This window comes from Sturnira hondurensis, unplaced genomic scaffold (assembly GCF_014824575.4).
Source record: "Sturnira hondurensis isolate 20B ecotype Veracruz unplaced genomic scaffold, ASM1482457v3 Scaffold0010428, whole genome shotgun sequence".
NCBI classification, from domain to species: Eukaryota; Metazoa; Chordata; class Mammalia; order Chiroptera; family Phyllostomidae; genus Sturnira; species Sturnira hondurensis.
The window spans coordinates 8707264-8730972 of NW_028083059.1; the positions used below are offsets into that span (position 1 = coordinate 8707264).

The 23709-nt window shown below is 34.1% G+C and overlaps 1 protein-coding gene across 2 annotated transcripts in view; it reads right to left on the reverse strand.

Annotated features, from left to right (window-relative positions):
* EPHA6 (EPH receptor A6) overlaps positions 1-23709 on the reverse strand; it is an 898848-nt gene that overhangs the window by 309111 nt on the left and 566028 nt on the right. For both annotated transcript variants that reach the window (XM_037058993.1, XM_037058992.1), the window contains exon 7: positions 16083-16245. In XM_037058993.1, the coding sequence (XP_036914888.1) occupies positions 16083-16245 (163 nt within the window). The remainder of the gene's footprint in view (positions 1-16082; positions 16246-23709) is intronic.

Sequence of the window (23709 nt, forward strand, 5' to 3'; positions counted from 1 at the left end):
GGGTTGATTTTCTCCACAACCTCTCTAATACTTGTTCTTTGTTGATTTGTTTATGATGGCCATTCTTACTGGTGTGAAGTGATATCTCATTGCGGTTTTACTTTGCATCTCTCTGATGGCTAGTGATGCTGAGCATCTTTTCATATTTCTCTGGGACCTCCATATGTCTTTTTTGGAGAAGTGTCTGTTCAGGTACTTTGCCCATTTTTTAAATTGGGTTATCTTATTGGAGTGGAGTTCTTTATATATTTTGGAGATCAAATCCTTGTCCAAGGTATCATTGGAAAATATGTTTTCCCATATGGTTGATTCTCTTTTCATTTTAATGCTGTTTTCTTTAGCTATGCAGAAACTTTTTATTTTGATGAGGTCCCATTTGTCTATTCTTTCCTTTATGTCTCTTGCTCTAGGGGAGATATGGATGGAAATACTGCTGCATGGAATATCTGAGATATTCCTACTGATGCTCTCCTCTAGGACTTTTATGTTGTCACAACTTATATTTAAATCTGGAAAGAATAGCTGGGGTAGCAATACTTATATCAGACAAAATAGGCTTCGAAACAAAAGTCTTAAACCTCCATAGCTTTTTAATATTCATTTTTTGTCCTTCAAATTTGTACACATGTAGTCACTAGATTTTATATTATAGTTAATTTAAATTCTCATATTTTGATCCTTCCTTCTTTACCCCATTTTTCCTTCTTCTTTCATTATTTTTATTTTAAATTTTATTTCCTCTTCTGCTTCAGAATGGAAACATGTTTCCATTCTGCCCTTTTACTGTTTCTCCCCTGTCTAGCCTCTCAAAACCAATTTTCCTGTCTATAATCATCTCACATTCTTTTTCCCACTCTTAAAATACCTGCATTCTCTCTCCACCTTTAGCGATCTTTGCTTCTTGGTTGTGGATAGGGTACCTGTTGCATTTTTCAACTTTATCTCTAGATATTCTCTATTCTTGTATTTCAAATATGAAATTTTAACATGCCCCTTTCCTATTCTATTCTGCCTTCATCCTGCTCATGCTTTTTTCATTTCAAATTTTAACTTTTCTCTGTTTTAGTCTGTTTTTTCTTTACTATTTTTCTTTCATTCTGCCCTTTCTGTTTTTAATCTCAAATTTTAATTTTCTCTGTCTTAGCCTTAGTTTTCATTCCTTTTAGTATTCCCTCTCTCTCTATCATCTCAAAATAACTTCCCTTTCTCCTAGACATCTCTTAAGCTTTTCTTTCTTTTTTCCCCATCATATTCTCATCCCACTTATATTTATCTTAGCTTATTTGTTGTTGAGTGCTTTGGTGGATTATTTTCTCCAATTTGTTTCCTATTTTTAAAAATTATTTATTTATTTATTTTTGTTTCTTTCTTTCTCTCACATTATTTTTAAAATTTTCTATTTAAATTTAATACTATAGGCTTCCCTTTTCTTACCCCATTCTGTCTTCTTGATTCCTTTTTTTATTTATGATGTAAATTTTATTTTTTCTTTTTGCATTGCTCCGAATTCCTACTGTCATTAGTGCTCTACCCTCTACCTTCTCAAAATCATTTTTATTTCATTTAATCATCTCATATTCACTTCTCCTTCCTTATAATACTCTTAATCTTTTTACACCTTTATTAATACTGGTTAAGTGCCCATTGATTGAGGGATTGTGGGTGGGAAATACTTTTGCAGGCATGAGTTTGTTTCCTGGAGTATGTTGTTGTTAGGGAAGCACATGCACAACAGCATATAAGACATGGTGCGTAGAGAGACCCTCAATCAACCAGTTGGAGTGAAGGACCCACTAAAGAATGAGCCAACAACAATCAAAATGAATTATATCTAGAGAGCCAACATAAAGAGCTTAAAGGGAATCCCAAGAGCATGAAGTTCAGGAGATCAAGGAGACTGTACCACTGAATCCCACAGGTCCATCTTCCATAGAAGTTCAAACCACAAAGACAGGGAGACAACGTGAGAAGCAGAAAGAAACAAGAAGGGTCTCCCCTTAAATGGGGAGACAAAGAAACAACCCCCAAATAAAAGGAAAGGAGGATACTCAGAAGTGCTAAATTAAGTAGAGGCATGTAAACAATCAGACATGAGTGTAAAACAATGGTTAAAAGGAAGCTCAATGAACACAGTGAGGATTACAAAGAACTACAGGGAAACTATAAGGAACTTATTGTGAATTATATCAGCATATGAATTATATGAGCATAGAAAAGGACAAAGAAATTATCAATAAGAGCCAGGAATAAATGAAGGAGACAATTTTTGAATTGAAGAACACAGTAGAAGGAATTAAAAGCAGGCTAGATGAAGCACAGGGTTGAATTAGTGAGCTGGAGGACAAGGTAGAAAAAAACTCCCAGGAAGAGCAAGAAAAAGAAAAAATACTCAAAAAGAATAAAGATGGGTTAAGGGAACTACAGGACAACATGAAACATAATAATATCCATATAATAGGGATAGTGGAAGGAGAAGAAGAGGAGCAAGAGATAGAAAACCTGTTTGAAAAAGTAATAATGGAAAACTTCCCTAGTTTGATGAGAGAAAAAGTCATTCAAATCCAGGAAGCACAGAGGGTTCCAAACAAGAGGGACCCAAGGAGGCCCACTCCAAGGCACAGCACACAAAAATGGCAAAATTCAAAGACAAAAAGAGAATCTTAAGGTCAGCAAAGAGAGCAACAGATAGTAATGTACAATGGAGCTCTGATAAGACTAGCAGCTCATTTCTCAATAGAAACACTACAAGTCAGAAGGGAATGGCAAAAAATATTCCAAGTAATGAAAAGGAAAGGTCTGCAACCAAGACTACTCTACCCAGCAAGGCTGTTGTTTAAAATGGAAGGTGAAATAAGGAGTTTTCCCAATAGAGGAAGGCTAAAATAATACACCTCCACCAAACGAACATTGCAACATGCTACAGGGAATGCTTTAATAAGATGAAGAAAAAAAATGAGTGAGGAAGAGAGGAACATGGGTACAAAGTAGAAAAATGGCAACGAATAATTACCTGTAAATGATAAACTTAAATATAAATGGATTAAATGCTCCAATCAAAGGCACAGCGTAGCTAAGAGAATGAGAAAATATAACCTGCACATATGCTGCCTACAAGAGACCCACCTGAGAACCAAAGACCTACACAGACTGAAAGTGAAGGTTTGGAAGAAAATATTCTGAGCAAATGGACAGGAATAAAAGCCAGGGTTGCAATACTTATATCAGACAAAAATAAGTTTCAAAACAAAGGCCATAAAAAGAGATACAAAAGGATACTTCATAATATTCAAGGGTAGAATCTGTCAAGAAGACAAAAACATTGTAAACATATATGCACCCAACATAAGAACACCCAAATATATACGAAAAATCTTGGAGGACTGCAAGAAATATATAGACAGCAACACAGTGACAGTAGGGAATTTTAACACCCCACTGTCAACAATGGATAGATCTTCCAAACAAAGAATCAGTAAGGATATTTTGGCACTGAATGATGCACTAGATCAAGTGGATTTAATTGATATATACAGAAACTTTCACCCCAAAGTTGCAAAGTACACATTCTTTTCAAATACGTTTTCAAAGATAGACCAGATGATAGAAGATGAAGCAAACCCCAGGAAATTTGAGAAAATTGAAATCATATCAAGCATTTTCTCAAACCACAATATGTTGAAACTAGAAACTACCCTCAAGGAAAAAAACTCCAAACAGTCAAAACATGGAGACTGAATAACATGTTATTGTAAAATGAATGGGTAAACAATGAGATCAAGGAGAAATCAAAAAGTTTCTGGAAACAAATGAAAATGAACACACAACAGCCTAAAACCAATAGAACACAGTGAAGGCAGTCCTGAGGGGGAAGTTAATAGCCATACAGGCCTACCTAAAACAGGTAGAAACATTTAAAATAAACAACCTAACCCTGCATCTACAAGAACTGGAGGAACAGCAACAAAGCCCAGAGTGAGTAGAAGGAAGGAAATAATCAAGATCACAGCAGAATTAAATGACATAGAGACTAAAAGAACAATTCAAAAGGTTAATAAATCCAGGACCTGGTTTTTTGAAAAGAAAAAAAAATTAATAAGCCTTTAGCCAGACTCATCAAGAAAAAGAGAGAGGAACCAAATAAATAAAATCATAAATAAAGGAGAAGAAGTTAATTCTAACACCACTGAAATACAAAGGATTATAAGAAATTACTACAAAAAACTATATTCCAAAAATTTGAAAACCTGGGTGAAATGGACAAATTTCTAGAAACATATGGTCTTCCAAAACTGAATGAAGAATAAGAAGAAAGCCTGAACAGACCAATAACAGCCAGTGAGATTGAAGCAGTAATCAAAAAACTTGTAAGATACAAAAACCCCAGGATCAAATGATTTCGGAGGAGAATTTTATAAAATATTTAAGGAAGAGAAAACCTCTAGCCTTCTCAAACTGTTCCAATAATCCATGAAAAGGATGATTCCCAAATTCTTTATGAAGCCAGCATTATCCTAATCTGAAAACCAGATAAAGACATAACAAAGAAAGAAAACTACAGGCCAGTATCACTGATGAGCATAGAAATTAATATCCTCAACAAAATGTTAGCAAACAGCATCCAGCAATACATTAAAAAGAACATACACCATTATCAAGTGGGGTTAATCCCAGGGATGCAAGGGTGGTATAATACTTTCAAGTCAATAAACATAATACATCACATACACAAAAGGAAAGACAAAAATCACATGATTATATTGATAAACACTGAAAATGCATTTGATAAAATACAGTATCCATTTATGATACATACACTAAGCAAAGTGGGAGGAGAGGAACATATCTGAACATAATAAAGGCAATATATAAGAAACCTACAGCCAACATCACACTCAACACCCAAATACTAAAGGCTTTTCCCCTAAGATCAGGAGCAAGATAAGGGTATTTGCTCTCACCACTTCTATTCAACATAGTATTACAAGTTTTAGCCACAGCTATCAGATAAGGAAATAAAAGGCATCCAAATTGGAAATGTGGCAGTACAACCATCATTATACAATCCTGCAGATAACATGATAGTGTACAAAAAAAAATCCTAAAAAACTGCATGACCTAATAAGTGAATTTGGCAAAACAGCAGGATTCAAAGTAAATATTCAGAAATCAAAAGCATTTTTGTACACCAAAAATAAAACATCAGAAACAGCAATCAGGGGGGAAAATCCCATTTGATATAGCAACAACAAAAAAATAAAGTACCTACGAATAAACCTAACTAATGAAGTAAAAGACCTGTACTCAGGAAACTACACAACACTGAAGAAAGAAATTAAGGAAGACACAAATAAATGGAAGGATATACTGTGTTCATGGATTGGAAGAATTAACACATTAAAATTTCCATACTACCCAAATCAATTTATAGATTCAATGCAATCACTATTAAAATATCAATGACATATTTCACAGATATAGAACAAACACTTAAAAATGTATATGGAACCATAAACAACCCCAAATAGCCTCAGCAATTTTGAGAAAGGAGAACAAAGTAGGAGGGGTCACAATACCTGATATCAAAATATATTACAAAGCCACTGTAATCAAAACAATTTAGTAGTGGCATAAGAACAGACATATAGATCAATGGAACAAAATAGAGAGCCGAGAAATAATCCATGTCTCTATGGTCAATTAATATTTGACAAAGTGGTCAGGAACATAAAATAAAAATAGCCCCTTCACTGAGCTACATGCAAAAAAATGAAACCAGAGCACCAACTTAAACCATACACAAACATAAACTCCAGATGGATAAAGGCTTATTATACCAAAAAAGTCCCAGAGGAGAACATAGGCAGAAAAATTTCAGATATTCCACACAGCAATGTTTGCACTGATATGTCCCCTAGAGCAAGGGATATAAAGGAAAGAATAAACAAATGGGACTACATCAAATTAAAAGGCTTCTGCATAGCTAAAGAAAACATCAGCAGAATGAAAAGAGAGCTAACTGTATGTGAAAACATATTTTCCAATGATACCTTGGACAAGGGTTTGATCTTCAAACTGTATAGAGAACTCACATGACTCCACACCCCAGGAAGACAAACAACCCAATTAAAAAATGGGCAAAGGACATGAACAGACACTTCTCTAAGAAGGACATACAGAGGGTCAAAAGACATATGAAAGGAGGCTCAGCATCACTAACCATCAGAGAGATGCCAATTAAAACCACAATGAGATATCACTTTGCATAGGTCAGAATCACCATCATAACCAAATCAAGCAAGTGCTGGTGAGGTTGTGGAGAAAAGGGAACCCTAGTACACTGTTAGTGGGAATGTAGACTAATGCAGCCACTATGGAAAACAGTATGGAATTTCCTCAGAAAACTGAAAATGGAACTGTCTTTGACTCAGCAATTTCACTGCTAGGATTATACAGTAAAAATCCTGAAACACCAATTCAGAAAAAGCTAGCATCCTTATGTTTATAGCAGGATTATTTATAATAGCCAAGTGCTGAAACAGTCTAAATGTCCATCAGTAAATGAGTGGATCAGAATACTGTGGTACATTTACACAATGGAATACTACGTAGCAGTAGGAAAGAAGATACTCCTACCTTTCCTGACAGTGTGGATGGAACTAGAGAGCATTATGCTAAGTGAAACAAGCCAGGAGGTAAAAGACAAATACCATATGATCTCACATATAAGTGGAATCGAATCAAGAAAACAAACAAGTGAGCAAAACAGAACCAGAGACATGGAAATAAAGAGCACACTGATGGTGACCAGAGGGGAGAGAGGAGGGTGATAGCAGGGAAAAGAAGGGGAAGGATCAAGTTAAGGGACATGTATAATGTCCTACGGACAAGGACAATAGCGGGGGATGATTGAATGTTGGAGAGGGGAGTTGGTAGGGCTGGGGAGATCAATGGGGGAATAGTGGGGACAACTGTAATTGAACAACAATAAAACAATTTAAAAAGAAAAAAGCCTCTATATGTTATAAATCAATAAAATTGATTTGTGTTGTCTTAAGAACAGCTCTAAATCTTCAAGTACTATTATAGATAAAGAGAATAGTTTTCACTAAATTTGGAGCTATCTGAAATGTCTAAGGAACACTTCTGTTCTCTAAAAGTATTCAAGGTTGTAAAGTCAAAGGCCTTGACAGAAAAATTCAGGCAATTTATATGATGGCTGATAAAAAAATCCATCTCATCTCAAATCAGGTCAATTTAAAATTAGACTTTGAGAATGACATAAATAAAGAATTCTTATAAGAGTGCCTAGTGTGGTTTAGTGGTAAGTTTCTTGAGGACAAAGAACATAATTTATTATCTTTGATTCTTTTCCTCCATTTTTACTGAGATATATACTATTGATAAATAATAAATATTTATATTTGTGGTATACATCATATTTTGATATTAATATATATGGTGAAATGATTACCACACTCAAACTAGTTAACACATCCATAACCTCACATAGTTATTGTGTGTGTGTGTGTGTGTATGAATGTGGTGAAAACATTTGAAATCTATTCTCATAGCAAATTTCAAGTATACAATACAGTATTAAATGTAGTCACCATAAGTGAATCTTTGACCAGCGTTCAGCATATTGTTATTAATATGTGCACAAAATAAACAAATAAAAGAAAGGTACTGAAGTATGCAGGTAGAATAATAACATACATGTAATTTGCTTGAAACAACAGACATATATTCACTGAATATTTACCTTACAACATTAACACATTAATATTCATTAAATGCCTTCCCTTTGTCAGACACACAAAAACAACATAGGAGGTACAAAAATAAATAAGAAAGGGTCCTGATCACAAAAAAATAATTGCCCCCCAAAACCTCCAATTACGTGATATTGGCTTATATCCCAAAGAAACCATATTTTTGTATATGTTGCTGTATATAACTGATATCAAGTAAACTTATATTCTGTTTTATGAAACAAATCCACTGATGTTCATTAGTTTCCTATTAGATATGAGCTAAATTATACATTGTACATTGAGGTGCACATTTTATAAGTCTAAATACCTGTTAATAGTTAATGATTTTCTTTTCAGCTCATTTAGCAAAGTTACTATCTTTCATATTTTTCATATTAAAGTCTTCAGTTTGTTTTACAGTATGTAAGTCTGATTCCCATCATTTAAATCTTTATTTGATACAGGTAAAACTGCAACAACTTATCTTTTTCTTGTCAACGCAAAAAAGGTAAACTTCCATTATCTATGTGAATAGTTACTCTTCATCAAGTTCCTGCACATATAAAGCAATCAGATTAAGTGCATTATTTTGCCCCTTTAGAGTTATATTTGGTCTACTGTATGTGCATTAATCCAGAAATCAGCATTAAAACACACATAGCTTTCTTAACATGATGTATGGTGATTTACAAATAATTACAGTCTTCTAAAAATCTGTGTGTATATTTGATCACCCATTGTTTTAAGAAGAAACATAATTTGTTATGGGAGGGTAAACACTTGGAGGTAAGAAGAAAAATTAATCATGTAGACAATTAGAAGTAATGACCAAGTTGAGTAACAACATAGGAGGTACAAAATGAAAAGTAAGAACAATGAATGGGTAGAAAGGAAACTCGGTCCTGGTTTTGAGCATTAGTATGAAAAGGGCCTATTGGCATAATGTTCTATTTCAATATTTATTAGCTGTGGGAAACTGGTGAGTTTCTAAGCATCTTTGTGCTTCAGTTTTTGGATCCATAGAATGGGCATGGTAATAGTACCCACTTCAAAAGTAAAATACGTTATAGCCATAAAGAGCAGAGATTGAATCATAATTAGAATTCAATAAATATTGTCTATTATTATGAAATTTCAATGTTAGAAATTATATTAAACTTCTATTATGGTCTCCTAAACAAAAGCAAGGATTTTTCCTTTTTGACATGATGAATAAGTATCCAACCAATTTAAGTATAAGTTGTTATTATAAAGGGTCTTCATTAGCTCATAAAGTAGGCTAATTTGTGTTCAATCTAACTTCTAGAAAAGTCTTTCCTACTGATGTTTGGATTTAGATGGCTCTGGATACCAGCATTTAAAGTGTGCTATTGATTGGAGATTATTTCAAATTAAAGTCTTATTTCTGAAATTCATCCTCCTCTAGGTAGACTCATAAATATGAAATCTGCCTCCTGCATGATTAATTAACTTTTTATTACTCTACCAGGGCCAGCTGGACCTCTTCCAGATTCATGCTTCACCTTTAATAATCATCCCCAAATTTTCTGGCTGCTGTAAAGAATGATTTAGCTAATTTTATCCTAATTAATTGAAGCAGATTGTGTGCCTTTCAATCAATAGGCTGGGTCAAACATAATTGATATTTTTTAAAAAGTTTAAGAAGAAAAATATGTTAACAACAAAAAAGTCATTAAACCCCAGATACCCCCAAATTTTAGAACTGATGCTAAATTTGTAATTAAAATTGCATATGTCATGTTTCTACATGAATCTAGTCAGTTACAACTTGTTACCCAAAACAAAGCAAGCAACATTGCTCATCTGTGGCAAATAAAATATTTCATTATTACTTTTTAGACTAGTAGGCAGCATGCTATTTCTTCATAATTTAGTTTTTTTGAAAACTACATGTTCTACAGTTATTTAATCAAATGCTTATTAAAAAGTAATTATGTACAAGAAATCTTTTGAGACACAAAAGATTTAGAAATATAGTTTTTGGCCTCAAAAATCTAACAATTTAGTAAAAAACTAAGCCCTTGAACAATAAAACATTATAGAAAGTCTGAGGAAAGAGTGATGATCTCTTGCTGGACTGGTCAGAACACTTCAGGAGGGGCAGCATGTTAGACTGACTAACCATCTGGGATGTGATAGGCTTCTGAATATACCAGTTGGAAGTCGTAAAAGAAGTTTAGAAGTAAAGATTAAGAATTTTTTTTTGTATGAAGCATCCATACATTTTCCCAGAGTATATGCTAACTAGAGAGAAATAAGACAGGCATGATGTTCATCTGGATTAGACTAAAGGAAGACTTGGATATTTGTTCAGAAATTCACATTTTATTCAGTAGAAATAAACCAATGATTTGGAGTTTTTAAGTGCACAAAGTAGAGTATAAGAAATTAGTCAAATGGAGACATAAGGGATAGATTCAGGAAGAGGAACTACAAAAACAATTTTGCTCCCTAATTTTCAGGATTATTTCCCATCTATCAATTATCAAAGTTAATCAAATTGCCTAAATATGAAACTATACTAAAATAGCTAAATATTATGAATGTTTTAAAAATAATTAAGTTATTAAATGCATTCATTTATATTTATATAACTTTTTAAAAATTTTTAAAAAGATTTATTTATTTATTTTCAGAGAGGAAGAAAGAGAGAGAAACATCAATGTGTGGTTGCTTCTCACATGGCCCCCACTGGGGACCTCGCCCACAACCCAGGCATGTGCCCTGACTGGGAATCAAACTTGCAATCCTTTGGTTCACAGCCCATGCTCAATCCACTGAGCTATGCCAGCCAGGGCTACATAACTTTTTTTGTATAAATGTGTAAGACATGGCATAAGGTTCTATTTTGAAATATTGTGATTCAATAATTTACAGTTTGGTTACTTGACATTGATCATGATGATATTTGTGTGGTTATTTACTTTACATGTTATAAATATAGTCCATAATTACTACTTTTAGCCAATAATACATTTTATCTATCTATTTATTTTTAAAACCATTTTAAAAGATTTTATTTGTTTTTAGAAAGGAGAAAAGAGGGAGAAAGAGAGGAAGAAAAACATCAATGTGTGATTTCCTCTCATGTGCCCCCTACTGGGGACCTGGCCCGCAACCCAGGCCTGCCCCCTGAAAGGGAAGCGAACTGGCAACCCTTTGGTTTGCAGGTGGGCACTCAATTCATTGAGCCACACCAGCCAGGGCCAATAACACATTTTAAAATGTTGACAAATGTGGCTTTTGTGCTTTGGAATGCTTTCTTGTAGCCTATAGGTGAAAACCTAAATTTACATGTTGTTAAAATTTAAGGTGTAATTAATCTTTTTAGAGAAAGCATTGCTTATATACTAGTGACATATTTTCCAGGGTCATTTGGATAACCATTAGGCAACGGAAGAAGTAAATTGCTAATTATTATGTGTAAAATTCCAGTCTTCTTTAAAAAATTGTCTTTAAGCTGTATATTTGATACAGGGTGCAGCCAAGGGGGGGCCCANTCAATTCATTGAGCCACACCAGCCAGGGCCAATAACACATTTTAAAATGTTGACAAATGTGGCTTTTGTGCTTTGGAATGCTTTCTTGTAGCCTATAGGTGAAAACCTAAATTTACATGTTGTTAAAATTTAAGGTGTAATTAATCTTTTTAGAGAAAGCATTGCTTATATACTAGTGACATTTTTCCAGGGTCATTTGGATAACCATTAGGCAACAGAAGAAGTAAATTGCTAATTATTATGTGTAAAATTCCAGTCTTCTTTAAAAAATTGTCTTTAAGCTGTATATTCTCCCTCCTTTTGATAGCTTCACAAATTCTTTTCTAGTATTTAAGTAAAATGTTCAAGTTGGCTACAATTTAACAGGCTATATTTTATTTTGGTTTTTAAAATACACACATAAAATTATTTTTCTCTTATCCAAAATAAATTTGCAATTAGATAAATCTGGTGATATTTTAAGTAAGAACAAATGTTTGACTTCCTTATTTTAAATTATTTGTATTATTATTTTTAAATGTGGGGTATAATTTAAATAAATTATTAAAAATTAAATCAAATATATTTCAAGCACTTTATAAGGATATGGATGTTATTATTGGTTAGGTAAATTTTTAATTTTAATTCTCATCTTTTTCTTCATTAAAAAGAAGTACATTTTCTACAGAATATAAGAACATAAATAACAAGTGTGAGACCATTAAAATTTCTTATTGTTTCATCCACATAGGCCAAAAAGATCTGCATTTAATGTATGTATGTATATATGTATGTATTTGATACTTTGTGGCATTTTATTTTAATTCTGAGAAAATTCTTAAATTAGAAAGCTTCTAAGTACCACATATCTTCCATCTTTCAAGAAGATACACTTAGAATATTTATATATTCTTATTCTCTTACCACTGATTCTGTAGTTTACAGTAATTTTGATAAATTTCTTCTAAGAAGGTGAGAGAATCAATAACAATACCTAACAAAAAGGTCAGTACTTAATAAGCACTTAAAGAATGCTGTTAGTGAACATGATATTTAGCTATACACAAGGGCAGTGTGAGCTCAGTGGAAAAATGAAATATCAGCATTAAAACACAAAAAGAAAGTCTTTTGTGACTATATATAAGTGAATATCTACCTATGTATCGATGTATTTGTCTATTATTTATCTATCTCTCACCTATCTATCTATATACCTATGTATCTATCTGTCTCCATGTATACTTACAAAACAGGGTTGTTCTATAGACTTAGGGAGAAAGGAAACCATTAGCTCAAATTAAAGTGGCTCTTTTAATAATGTTAACTGTCACAATTAGTAAACTTTACATTTGTTAGCCAGTTTCCATTAGCATACTCTGACTCTGGAAAAAATTCCAACCACTGATTTGAAACAGCAAGAGAGGTCACCATGATCGTTACTCAGATCACTAGGTTTGTAGAGCATAAGTGGTTAAGAACATTATAAATTTGAAAATAAATTATTTCATATTTTGTATTATTTTCTTACTTATTATTACCAAATTAAGAGTTGAAACAAGGTGAATAGGTATGGCTAAGAGAATTGTAAACTACTTAAGTGGTGAAAGACAAAAACCATATGATCTCACATATAAGTGGAACCCAATTAGCAAAACAAAGCAAGCAAAACATAACCCGAGACAATGAAATAAAGAACAAACTGACAGTAACCAGAGGGGAGGGTGAGAGGGACAATGGGGGAAATAAGGGGGAAATGGGAGAAGTGTTGTTGAAGAACATGTGTAAAGGACTCACGGACAAAGCCGAAGGAGGGGTAGGATTGAGTATGGAAGGTGGAGGCTGGTGGGGTGGGGAAGAGTAGTGGGAGGAAAATGGGGACAACTGTAGTTGAACAACAATTAAAAAAATAAAAAAGGGAAAATGAATAAAAATAAATAAATACAAATTTGAAGCAGGTCATTAAATGAGAGAGTACCTAATCTCCTTAACTCACACCCCATCTCTATGCATATATATAGTTAGTTAATTAGGCAGAATACACACCAGAAAGCATACTAATAAAGTTGACATTACAGTAGTTTGGGCACTACTTGAAAAACAAAAGCTACAAAAATTTAAAGATGAGTTAGAGGGTATGGAGAGAAAAAGACTGATGTTGAGATTGGGATTCATATCATTATATTCCTGAATTTATAGTAAACCTATCTGTATTCTACTATGACATTATTCCTTGAAATTCTCTTCTGGATATAAACAGCATACTTTGAAAATGCAATTTAAAGCTAACCAGATAAAAAATGATCCTTTAAATGACTTTCCCTTAGGCTATAAATTGACTTGGGAGCCATTCTATGTACCCAAACTCCGAGTTTAGACAAACATTTTTCAGATTCTTCTCACTTTGTCTCTTCCAGGGTCTAATAAAAGTCACTTTCACGGCATTTACTAATCAGTAATTCAGAACATGGTTTTTACTATGTGGTTTCTAGAGTCTGCTGCTGACATTATCAGATGGTTATGAGGTCATAATCCTGCACCTCGACTGATTGGTGATCGAATTCTGGTAAAGCTACTTAAGTTTCTAAAAACATGCAATCTTGTCAGAATTAAAATGATAATGTGTGTAAATGGCTTCATACAGCCTTACACCTGTTATTGGTGTAACAATTACTCCCCATTTGAAATCCTCCTGTGGCCCCTCAGTGTCTTCATAACCCATTTCCCCCAATGTGGCTAGAAGAGCACGTTGGTCTGGGCTCCTCTGACTCTCCGCCTGTAGCTCCCACTATCGTACCTCCCATATCTCCTCCCTGTAACCACACCAGATTATTTGTTGTTCTTGAATTTTTCACGCTGTCTTAGGCCCGAGTGCGTTTGCTATTCCTTTACGACTCCCCTTTCAAGAACGAGCCCAGATTTCTCGTCTTCCAGAAACTCTTTGTGCTGAACCAGGGCCTCTTCTCTTTGCTCTCACGGCTCCTCTTACATATCTTTATGGTAGTACACATCATTCTATATTGTACTTTTAACTCAATTTTCATTTTTCTTCCACAAATACAAACTATAAATTATGTAGAGGTAATAGCTCTTATTATTATTGTGATCCCCAGAACCTCAGTCAAGTATGGCATATATTAAGAGTCCTCTAAATTTTCTGCTAAATGAATAAATATTATACTGGGTCATTGGTGAATATGGGACTTTTCTGCTGAGGAATTTCAAAATATCTTTTTTACATATAATATCTTAGCATAGTTGAAATTTAGAGTTAAAACCAAATCAAATTTTTCATATTTAGATCAGGACTTACTATTTTCTTATTAGACTAGATTGCCTTGTCCAGAAGTCTCAGATGAACACAAATGACTTACTTAGATTTAGCCCTACGAGTGTCCCTGTGAATGCATTTCTAAATTAAAATAATACTCAAAATGCAATACTGTGAAGAAGGTAGGTGAATTTCTATATATGTGAAATAAAGGAAGAGACGTGAGGTACCAGGATGCAATAAGCAAACAGACCCTGACAGAACAATGAGGCGACTTCTCCCTGGAGCAAACCTTCCTGGAGCTGCTGACTCCTTGCCTTTGCACCTAGCCCGAGTCTCGACAAAGAATTTCTTATGGATCAATATTGTTCATCCGCATAAAAAAAACAAAACATCTGTTCTATCACTTTGAGGGAGTGACAAGCTAGACAAAAATTGTGGCCTACTTAGTGGTTTTATCATTAGCCTTATTAATAATTCAAGTGAAAAGACTTGGCAAGATAACAGAGTAGCTCAGAGAACGGGGAACAGGTCTCAAATTTTAGCTTCTCACCAGCTGCATAAATCTACACAAATGGCCCAGCTTCTCAAGGCTGTTGTTTTCTCTCAAGTAAAATTAAGAAAATAATACTTGTCTCATTGAATGATGAAAGGCTTAAATAAGATAATACATGTAAATACTTCCTATCATTTCTGGTATTTATTAGAAGCTCAGTAAATGGTGGCTATTATTGCCATTATTCATAAAGGGTTTTATAATAAATTTTCTATTCTTGAACTCTTATGGGATCATAGGTATTTTATCGATGATGGAAATATGATTTTACTATGATTAGATATTTAGACATTTTCTAATTGGGAACATTGCAAGAGCCACCCATATTATCCTTACAAACAGAGCAGTAATATGAATCAGAAAGCTAAAAAAAAATTCAATGGTAGAGCTGGGTTTAGAATGAGTAAGACATTTCAAGGCTGCAATTACATGATGTTGAAATACCTCATTCCCTTCCCATTTTGGTTTTCAATGTGTTGAGGCTATGAAATTAATTTGAGTTACTAATTAACTTTAATTTCTAATTAATTTGAGTAAGCTTATGCACCTATATTTAAACTTATAACATGCATTTCAGTGGAATCTGTCTCCTGATCATTGTTTTTATTGATGTAACTGAGATAGATAATAAGCCAAAGCTGCATAATTTTGAATTAACTGCTAAAGTCATTTGCTCATGGCTTTATTCTCTTCCAGTTTTCATTAGTATCATATTATGATGCCAGCACTGGTGAACAATTAGGCTAGCACCCCCCACTGAGACTCTATGCTATAGTGTAAGTGATGAATTCTGCATAAAGAGACATATTTGGGCCACATTACAATTGTGGTAATGCAAGACATTTCATGAAATACTTAATGATAACACTAAATCATTAACTACTATGACTGTATGAATAGAATCCTGTTTGATAAGATTACTAAAACATTGGGACATTAGATTTGTAACTATTGGAATGGCACTAAATTAACACCTTGCTTTGTGTCCTTGTGTGAAAACTTACTTTCATCTCCTGTTTCAAATTCAAACTTCTGACTGTAGCCACTGTATCCTGTTGTAGTCCTCACCCGGATATGAAATATGTACTTGGTGGCTGGCTTGAGACCTGTGATGATGACACTGGGGGCCTTGGACCTTGTGGAGGAATAGGTGAGCTGCTCATGCTCCTGGGGACAGAAAAGAAGAAAATGGAAATGAAGCAGAGTTATTCTACTTTTTTCCTAGAGATTTTCCAAAGTTAAGCTGAGAAATTATGCCCAGAATATCAAAAGTATAGATTAAAAGGAGATATAAGCATGGTTTTCCATAATTTATCATTTAGCTATTTTATCATTAGGGTGCAAATGATAATGGTCTTGATTTGGAAATTTAAGATGGTTAATCTTATATGCACTGCATCGAATTTTTGGTGATTTGGATTTCTGGTTCCACTCTGAGGAATGGTGGTGGTGTAAGAATATGTTTGCACAGAATGGTGGCTGCATCTTGAGTAAAATGCACACATCAGATCAGACCACACCAGCAGGGAGCAGGGAGCAAAGGTGGGAAAGTGGAAGTACCTGCTGCTCACTTCTACCCGCAGGTAGTGCCAAAATGCCAGCACTATATGTGGGTAGACCTGTGGGTGAAAGGAAGAATACATTAATTGGTTTTAAAAGTTTGAAATCTTATCCTGGATTAATCGCTTGGTTCAAAAACTCAGTGATTCACCAGTAGTAACAACTCGAGTTTAGTCAAGTGAAAACATATAAAAATTTGAGAGAGAATTGATCCCGTCCCAGATAACACAGCTAATTCTTAAAGATGTACAAGTTCCATAGTGATTGCGAGGTAGATTTAAAAACAGTGTGCTCATGAAGGAGCATCAAAGACTTACCATACCCTCGGAATCAGACCGAGAACTGGAGGCTGGGCTCCCAGTCACCTGCAGTAAATTGCCAAGGGATTTCTCCTCACTAACAAAAAGTGCATTTGCTGCAGCTAACTGAATGACTTAGTCTGTCAAGGTTTTTTGAGTGGGCTACCACATCAGAACAGGATGTTGTATTTTATCCATGCATATGAGTGACTGTAAACATGCTGGTGGTGGGACAAATGAAACTTAACATTTTTGGGGGTAAAGTCTCATTGTTCAATAACTTTAGGATATTTTAATAGGGTCTCTGAAAAAAATATATTTGTGTGAACAACTCTTCTAAATTCGGAGGCCAAATTAGGGCATACAGTCCTCAGGTTAATTATCCACTACTTTTATTTATTTATTTATTTGTTTGTTTGTTTTTATTTATTTATTTTTTAAATTACCCACTATTTTTAAATGCTAAATCTAAAGGTAGAGACTCAGTGATGGAAGTGACTTGCAAGGTTATTAAGTGAATCATTCATTTAATGCTTAAATTCTACCTATAATATTCTCATCAAGATTTAGCCTTTGCTAAAGAATATTTAGCCTTTGCTAAATCTTGTTCAGGAGATCTTCCACACTAACAAATGAAATTATAAAAACCTACACATATGGAGAATGTATCAAACTGAATTTATTACTTTGTGATGCTTTAAGATTTAGAACTATGAAAGTTATTTCCCTTAAGCTATTGTTGAAAAAAAACCTTATCTTAAAGATCATTTTAAAACTTGATGGCCTTATTTGTCAGAATTTTATATGCTACATGGTTATTGTGTTTCTAGCTGAGGAATTGAGTTTGCATCTATAAACCCAATACCAGAATTGTTTATTAAATAGGAAGTACAAAGAAAATATGAGTTTATAACAGCAAATGTTATTTATTATTATTTTTTAATGCTAAACCTATTTTTATTTACTTCAAAAATTTTATTTATTTTTATTTATGCTGTTACAGTTGTCCCCACTTTATCTCCTTTTCCCCACCTCCAGTCAGCCCTACTGTCTCCCCTCCTGCCACCAATCCCCTCTCCCAACATCAATCCCCTCTCCCAACATCGACCCAACATTGTGTCCCTGAGTTGTATGAAAATTTTCTTTGGTTAATACCTTCACCATCTTTTATCCCATTTTGTGCATCCACCAACCTCTCTGCCCCCCACCTCACCAATTTGTGGTTGCCTCTTGCACGCCCCCTACTGGGGACCTGGCCCACAACCCAGGCATGTGCCCTGACTGGGAATAGAACCAGGCACCCTTTGGTTCCCAGGCCCACGCTCAATCCACTGAGCCACACCAGCCAGGGCATCTACTACTTTTAATATCTGCTCTTACTATAAGTTATTTTATTTCTTCTTTTTACTCTGTTTTTGTTAATTGTGTTGTCTTCTAACTTCTTGTGTTTCATGCCTACCTCATACATTTTTAGTACAGTGGACTCTTGAACAACATGTGCGGGTCCACCTATGCTCACTTTTTTTTTCAATATATAGTGAGCTCTTATATTCTGTTTTTTGCATGCACTGATTCAACCAGCTGTGGACAGAACACAGTATTTACCATCTGTAGTTGGGAATCCTTGGAGTCAGAGGGCCTACAGAATGTATTGTTTTATAGTATTTTGTGTAAGTGACTTGAGCAATGGTGGGTTTTGATGTCCATGGGATCCTGGAACCAATCCCCAGTAGATACCAAAAGATAACTATAGTTAAATTTTAGGAAAGTCAAAATATACACACAAAATATACATATGAATGTTCTACTGCCCAAGAGTCAGCACCTCAAACCCAAGAGTCAACTGTATATTTTTCAAACATATAATTTAAGTCTACAAATTTTGAAATACTGTACTATTTATTAATCTAACAGTTCTTATATTATCAATCATTTCTAAGAATTTATTAATTTACAAAAATCTATTGTTTTAAAATATTACATGGCAGATCTGGGATTATTATTTGTACAGGTTTATGAGTCAAGACAGGTGTCAGGAAGTAAATAAATGGCATACAGTGAAGCTCCAAAGGCATAACCCTATGGGGTAGGGTAGAACCCTGCCCCATAACCTTCTGGCATACAAAACACTAGACTGGGTAGAACAGTGGGTGCTCATTGCTGAGAGCACAGATGACCTGCATTAATGCATGTTGGCTGAAAGTGGAACAGCTTATATTATCTCTCCTTAGATAAATGCAGATAATAGTACTAACTGTAGGAGAAACATTTAGTAACAACACACTTTAGTGGTACATATATTATTTTCTAAAATAAATATATATACAATTCCTGTTTTACATACTTGTATCCACATATATTAAAAAATATTTCAGAACCAGACAGCTTGAACATAGGGCATTGTCAAATGGAGACACACATATCATTGCCTAGAGGTGTTCATCTTTTCTTTTGGTTCTTTTCCTGTGGGCAGATCCTTCAGTTTAATTTCATTGCTCCTTCCCAGTGACAGAAATCAAGGCTTTTCTGGGAATCTAATCTTGCTGTCACATTGACCCTTTTGTTTACCTAAAATTCTGAATCTAGCTTTATCTCTGTAAGTGTCAACTCTTCATAGTAACTAAAAGAGATGCTGTTACTACAATTTGAAACTCTAACTTAATGAAAGGAAAGGCTCCAGTGCCCAGTTGTTACGGCTGTTTCTTTCCGAGATGAGAGGGGATGTGGCAGTATCAAGAGAGCAGCATGGAGAGAATTCTGGTTTCGAATTTTCCTGTCTTGCTCTTCACCTTGGTTCTAGTTCTGTTATGTACCTTGCTAAATCACCTTGAAGACTTTGATTTCCTCATATATAAAACTCATTTATTCCACCCACATTTGTTGAATGTTTACTATGTGTAAGATTCTACGGCACTCTAGTAAATTTAGCTTACTTACCCACCAAAGTTCTACCTAAGCAATTAATTTCCACATTTTTTTATGTGAGTAATACAAGTCCCCTCTCCTCTGCTGTGACTCCTTCTCAACATTCCTCATCTCACTTTCTTGAGCTTACCACTCCCAGATGTGGAAGTACATTCAATAGGTCCAGAGGAATTTCTATAAGATGTTAACTCTGTTTTATATGTTCAATTTTACATTATTGGATTACATATGCAATAAAAAATTATGTTGTAAGCTTTTTTCTACAGCATATATATTTAAAGACACCAGCAGTCATAAGGTAACAACGCTAATTTAAGTGATGCTTTACAATACATGAGGTACTTACACACATTATTTAGTAATATTCATAATATGATCTTGTGAAGCAAAAAGAAAATGTGATATTTCTATTCTTACTTATCATATGTTGAAACTGGTCCAGGAAGTGTAAATTATTTACCAGAGGAAGTCACATGACTAATCAGTGCCTTCCATTCAAGTTGTCCTTTTTCACTGGACCTAATTTAGGAAGGTTTGTCCAGGAGAGATGTGCATATACATTTAACTTTGAGTCAAGGTAATTTATTTCATATTTTGTGTTCTTAGCCATCTGATTGCTAGAAATAACTTGAAATTGAAGATAGCCTGTGAACCAGATAGTAATGATTTGATAATATTAAAATACTTTTATATAAATAGTTCTTCAATGGTAGAAATAATTTTCCTTTTTCTTACTTTTTAAGTATATTTTACTGATTATGCTATTATAGTTGTCCCATTTTTTTATTTATCCCTCCTCTGCCCTGCACCCCTCTACCTTTTATCATTCCCCACTCCCCTTAGTTCATGCCCTCAGGTTGTACACATGAGTTCTTTGGGGGAGTGCTTACTTGCCGTCTATATGTCTTCTTTGGTGAGGCATCTGTTCAGGCAGTGGTGTGAAACTCTTTTTTACTGGGGGCCACATCAGCCCCATGGTTGCCTTCAAGGGGCTGAATGTAATTTCAACTCCTTAACAGTTAAGGAGTAGTTACATTTATAGTCCTAAAATTATTTTGGCCCTTTGGAGGCAACCACAAGGCTGATGTGGCCCCCAGAGAAAATGAGTTTGACACCCTTATGTTAAGGCCTTTGGCCCATTTTTTAATTAGGTTGTTTGTTTTCTTATTGAGTTTTACTGTTCTGTATACATTCTGTTTAACAGTTCTTTATCAGATGCATCTTTTAAAAATGCTTTCTCCTAGTCTGTGGCTTGTCTTTTTATTCTCTTGACATTGTCATTTTTCAGAGCAGAAGGTTTGCATTTTAATGAAGTCTAATTTATCATTTTTTTCTTTCATATATCCCATTTTCTGTGTTGTATATAAATTGTTATATCTAAAAATGTGTGAATTTATCATCACCAGAGCCAAAGTCACCTAGATATTTTCCTATACTATCTTCTCACAGGTTTATAGTTTCAGATTTTACATTTAGGTCTATGATCCATGTATTAATTTTGTGAAAGATACAAGGTTTGTGTTTAGAGTCTTTATTTTTTGCATGTGGATGTCAGCTTTCCTGCACAATTTGTTGGAAAAAAACCCCTCTATCTTTTAAATTTAATATTAATTAAATTGCATTTGCCTCTTAAAAAAACCCCATAACAACAACATGAAAAAACAACTTGCTGGTCCAAGTATGAGCACAAATTGGGAGAGCTTCCAGCTCACACTGACTCCTGTGTCCAGATCTAAGTAACAGCACCATCAGGGAAGGTGGGGCTCTTCCCAATAAAGGTGATGGCTCAGAGAGAGAAACGAGTAAGAAAGATTACGAATTTTTTCTGCAATGAGCATGAATCCACAATGAAGAGATACAGAAAAAGAAACTCCATTGAGGTTGAATAAACTCATCTTTTCTGGTTGTTGTTTTCTGAATCTGGGATCTTCTGTTCTACCTTGGATTCTACGTTTTGATATCCTTAAATAACAACAGAGTTGGATTCTGTGGCTACTAACTGAGAGAATTGCTTTCTTTTCTCACATTCACTGAAGTATACAGGTGGAGTTTCTAATTTGGGGAGAGAAGGGTTTAAGAAGCTAGTTTGTGGACTGTTATAAGCTATTAGGTGAGGTGTTCTGAAATATTTTTCTTGGGTAAAAATTAGCTGCTCTTATGACAAAATGTCAAATTATGCACACATAAGAAAAATGTAAAAGTAGATACTCTAAGTACATGACTGCTTTCTGACTACACTTTTGGAGAAGTGTCATTTAGCACACTACGGCTATAATTTACTACAATCAACTCTTGATTATCCTCCATAATCCAAAATAGGAGATAACCCTAAGTCACTTTGAAACGAATTCATGACTTTTTCAACTTTCTTTCTGACGTGAATTTTGTTTCCCTTAAAATAAAAATTAAATGCATTCCTCAAATATTAAATGTTCAGCAGCAGTAAGGAGATGGCAGTAAAGTACCCCTGATGGAAGGAGATTATTGATCTGGAATTAAGCAGTCATAACTGATTTTCAGGAAACAGACAACATATATGTGGATCATTAACTGCTTGAAATAGTGGGAAAATGGTCAAATTATTACAGTGTGAACTTTAGAAAATATTGATGCTAGGATAATATCAATAGAATCCTAATTTTAATCTATGAAAACTAAGAAAGTTACACCATCTCAAAGGGGGAGACTTGTAATAAAAGTAGCAAAGAAAATATTGTAAGAAAATAGCAAAACAACATGTAGAATGTTTATAGGTTCCAGCATGTATGTAAGAGAATATTTCTTTCTTTTAGGATGCTTTTTTAATAGGTGGTACATTTAATCCAGGGCAATGACAGGCGTGTGCCTTAAAGTAACTCTGCAGATGCTGTGAGAAGTCTTTTTTAAAAAAGTTGTATGTCTTTGCTTTCCTGTTAACTTCTATATTCCCACTGCTTAATGAAGTGTGGCTAGCATATTGTAGGCTCTCATAATATATTATTAGTCAAATGACTGAATAAAGATACAAATAAATTAATTGCTTTTTAAGTTTTATTTAAGCAATTTAAATTCATTTGTACTATTAATGACAGTTCAAATGAGAGATGAGAAAAATTGTTTTGTTGGCTTTTAGTACTTCTGGAATCAAAATGCAATAATATTTTGTAAGTATAGCTGGATTGTTTTCTTAGGAACATTGTGGAGAAAAGCCAAGATTTCACTTGCCAAAAATACTTTACAAAACAGTATACTTTACAAAAACCCCTCATTTGTACTGAAATATCTTGTAATGCAAATATCTTAATATTTATTCAGTTTTTACTTTCCCATCTGTCTCTGTATATCCTACCTTGGTATAGACAGGATATAGATTTTTTTCCTGTGCTTTTTCCTAAAAGATTTTATTTATTTATTTATTTTTAAAGAGAGGGGAGGGAGAAGGAGAGGGAGAGAAACACCATGTGCAAGAGTACTCTGATTGGTGGCCTCCAGCACGCCTCTAACTGGGGACCTGGCCTGTAACCCAGGCATGTGCCCTGACTAGGAATTGAATTAGCAACCTCTTAGTTTGCAGGACAGTGCTCAACCCACTGAGCCACACCAGCCAGGACTCTTCTGGGCTTTATTGTTCTATATTTATGATGGTATTCAAACAACAATTAAATGTTTAAAGTTTGATACATGTCAATGAAGAAAGTACCATCATCCCAAAATTCTTTAATGCTTTTCTTAAAAGTGTATCATAAGAATTATAAACTTGGTGACAATAGTAACATAGAGACAGAAAAGAAGATGTACATAAGACAGTAAAACATTTAAGGAATTTCTATTTATTGTAATGTTGAGGATGAATAAATTATCTAAAAAA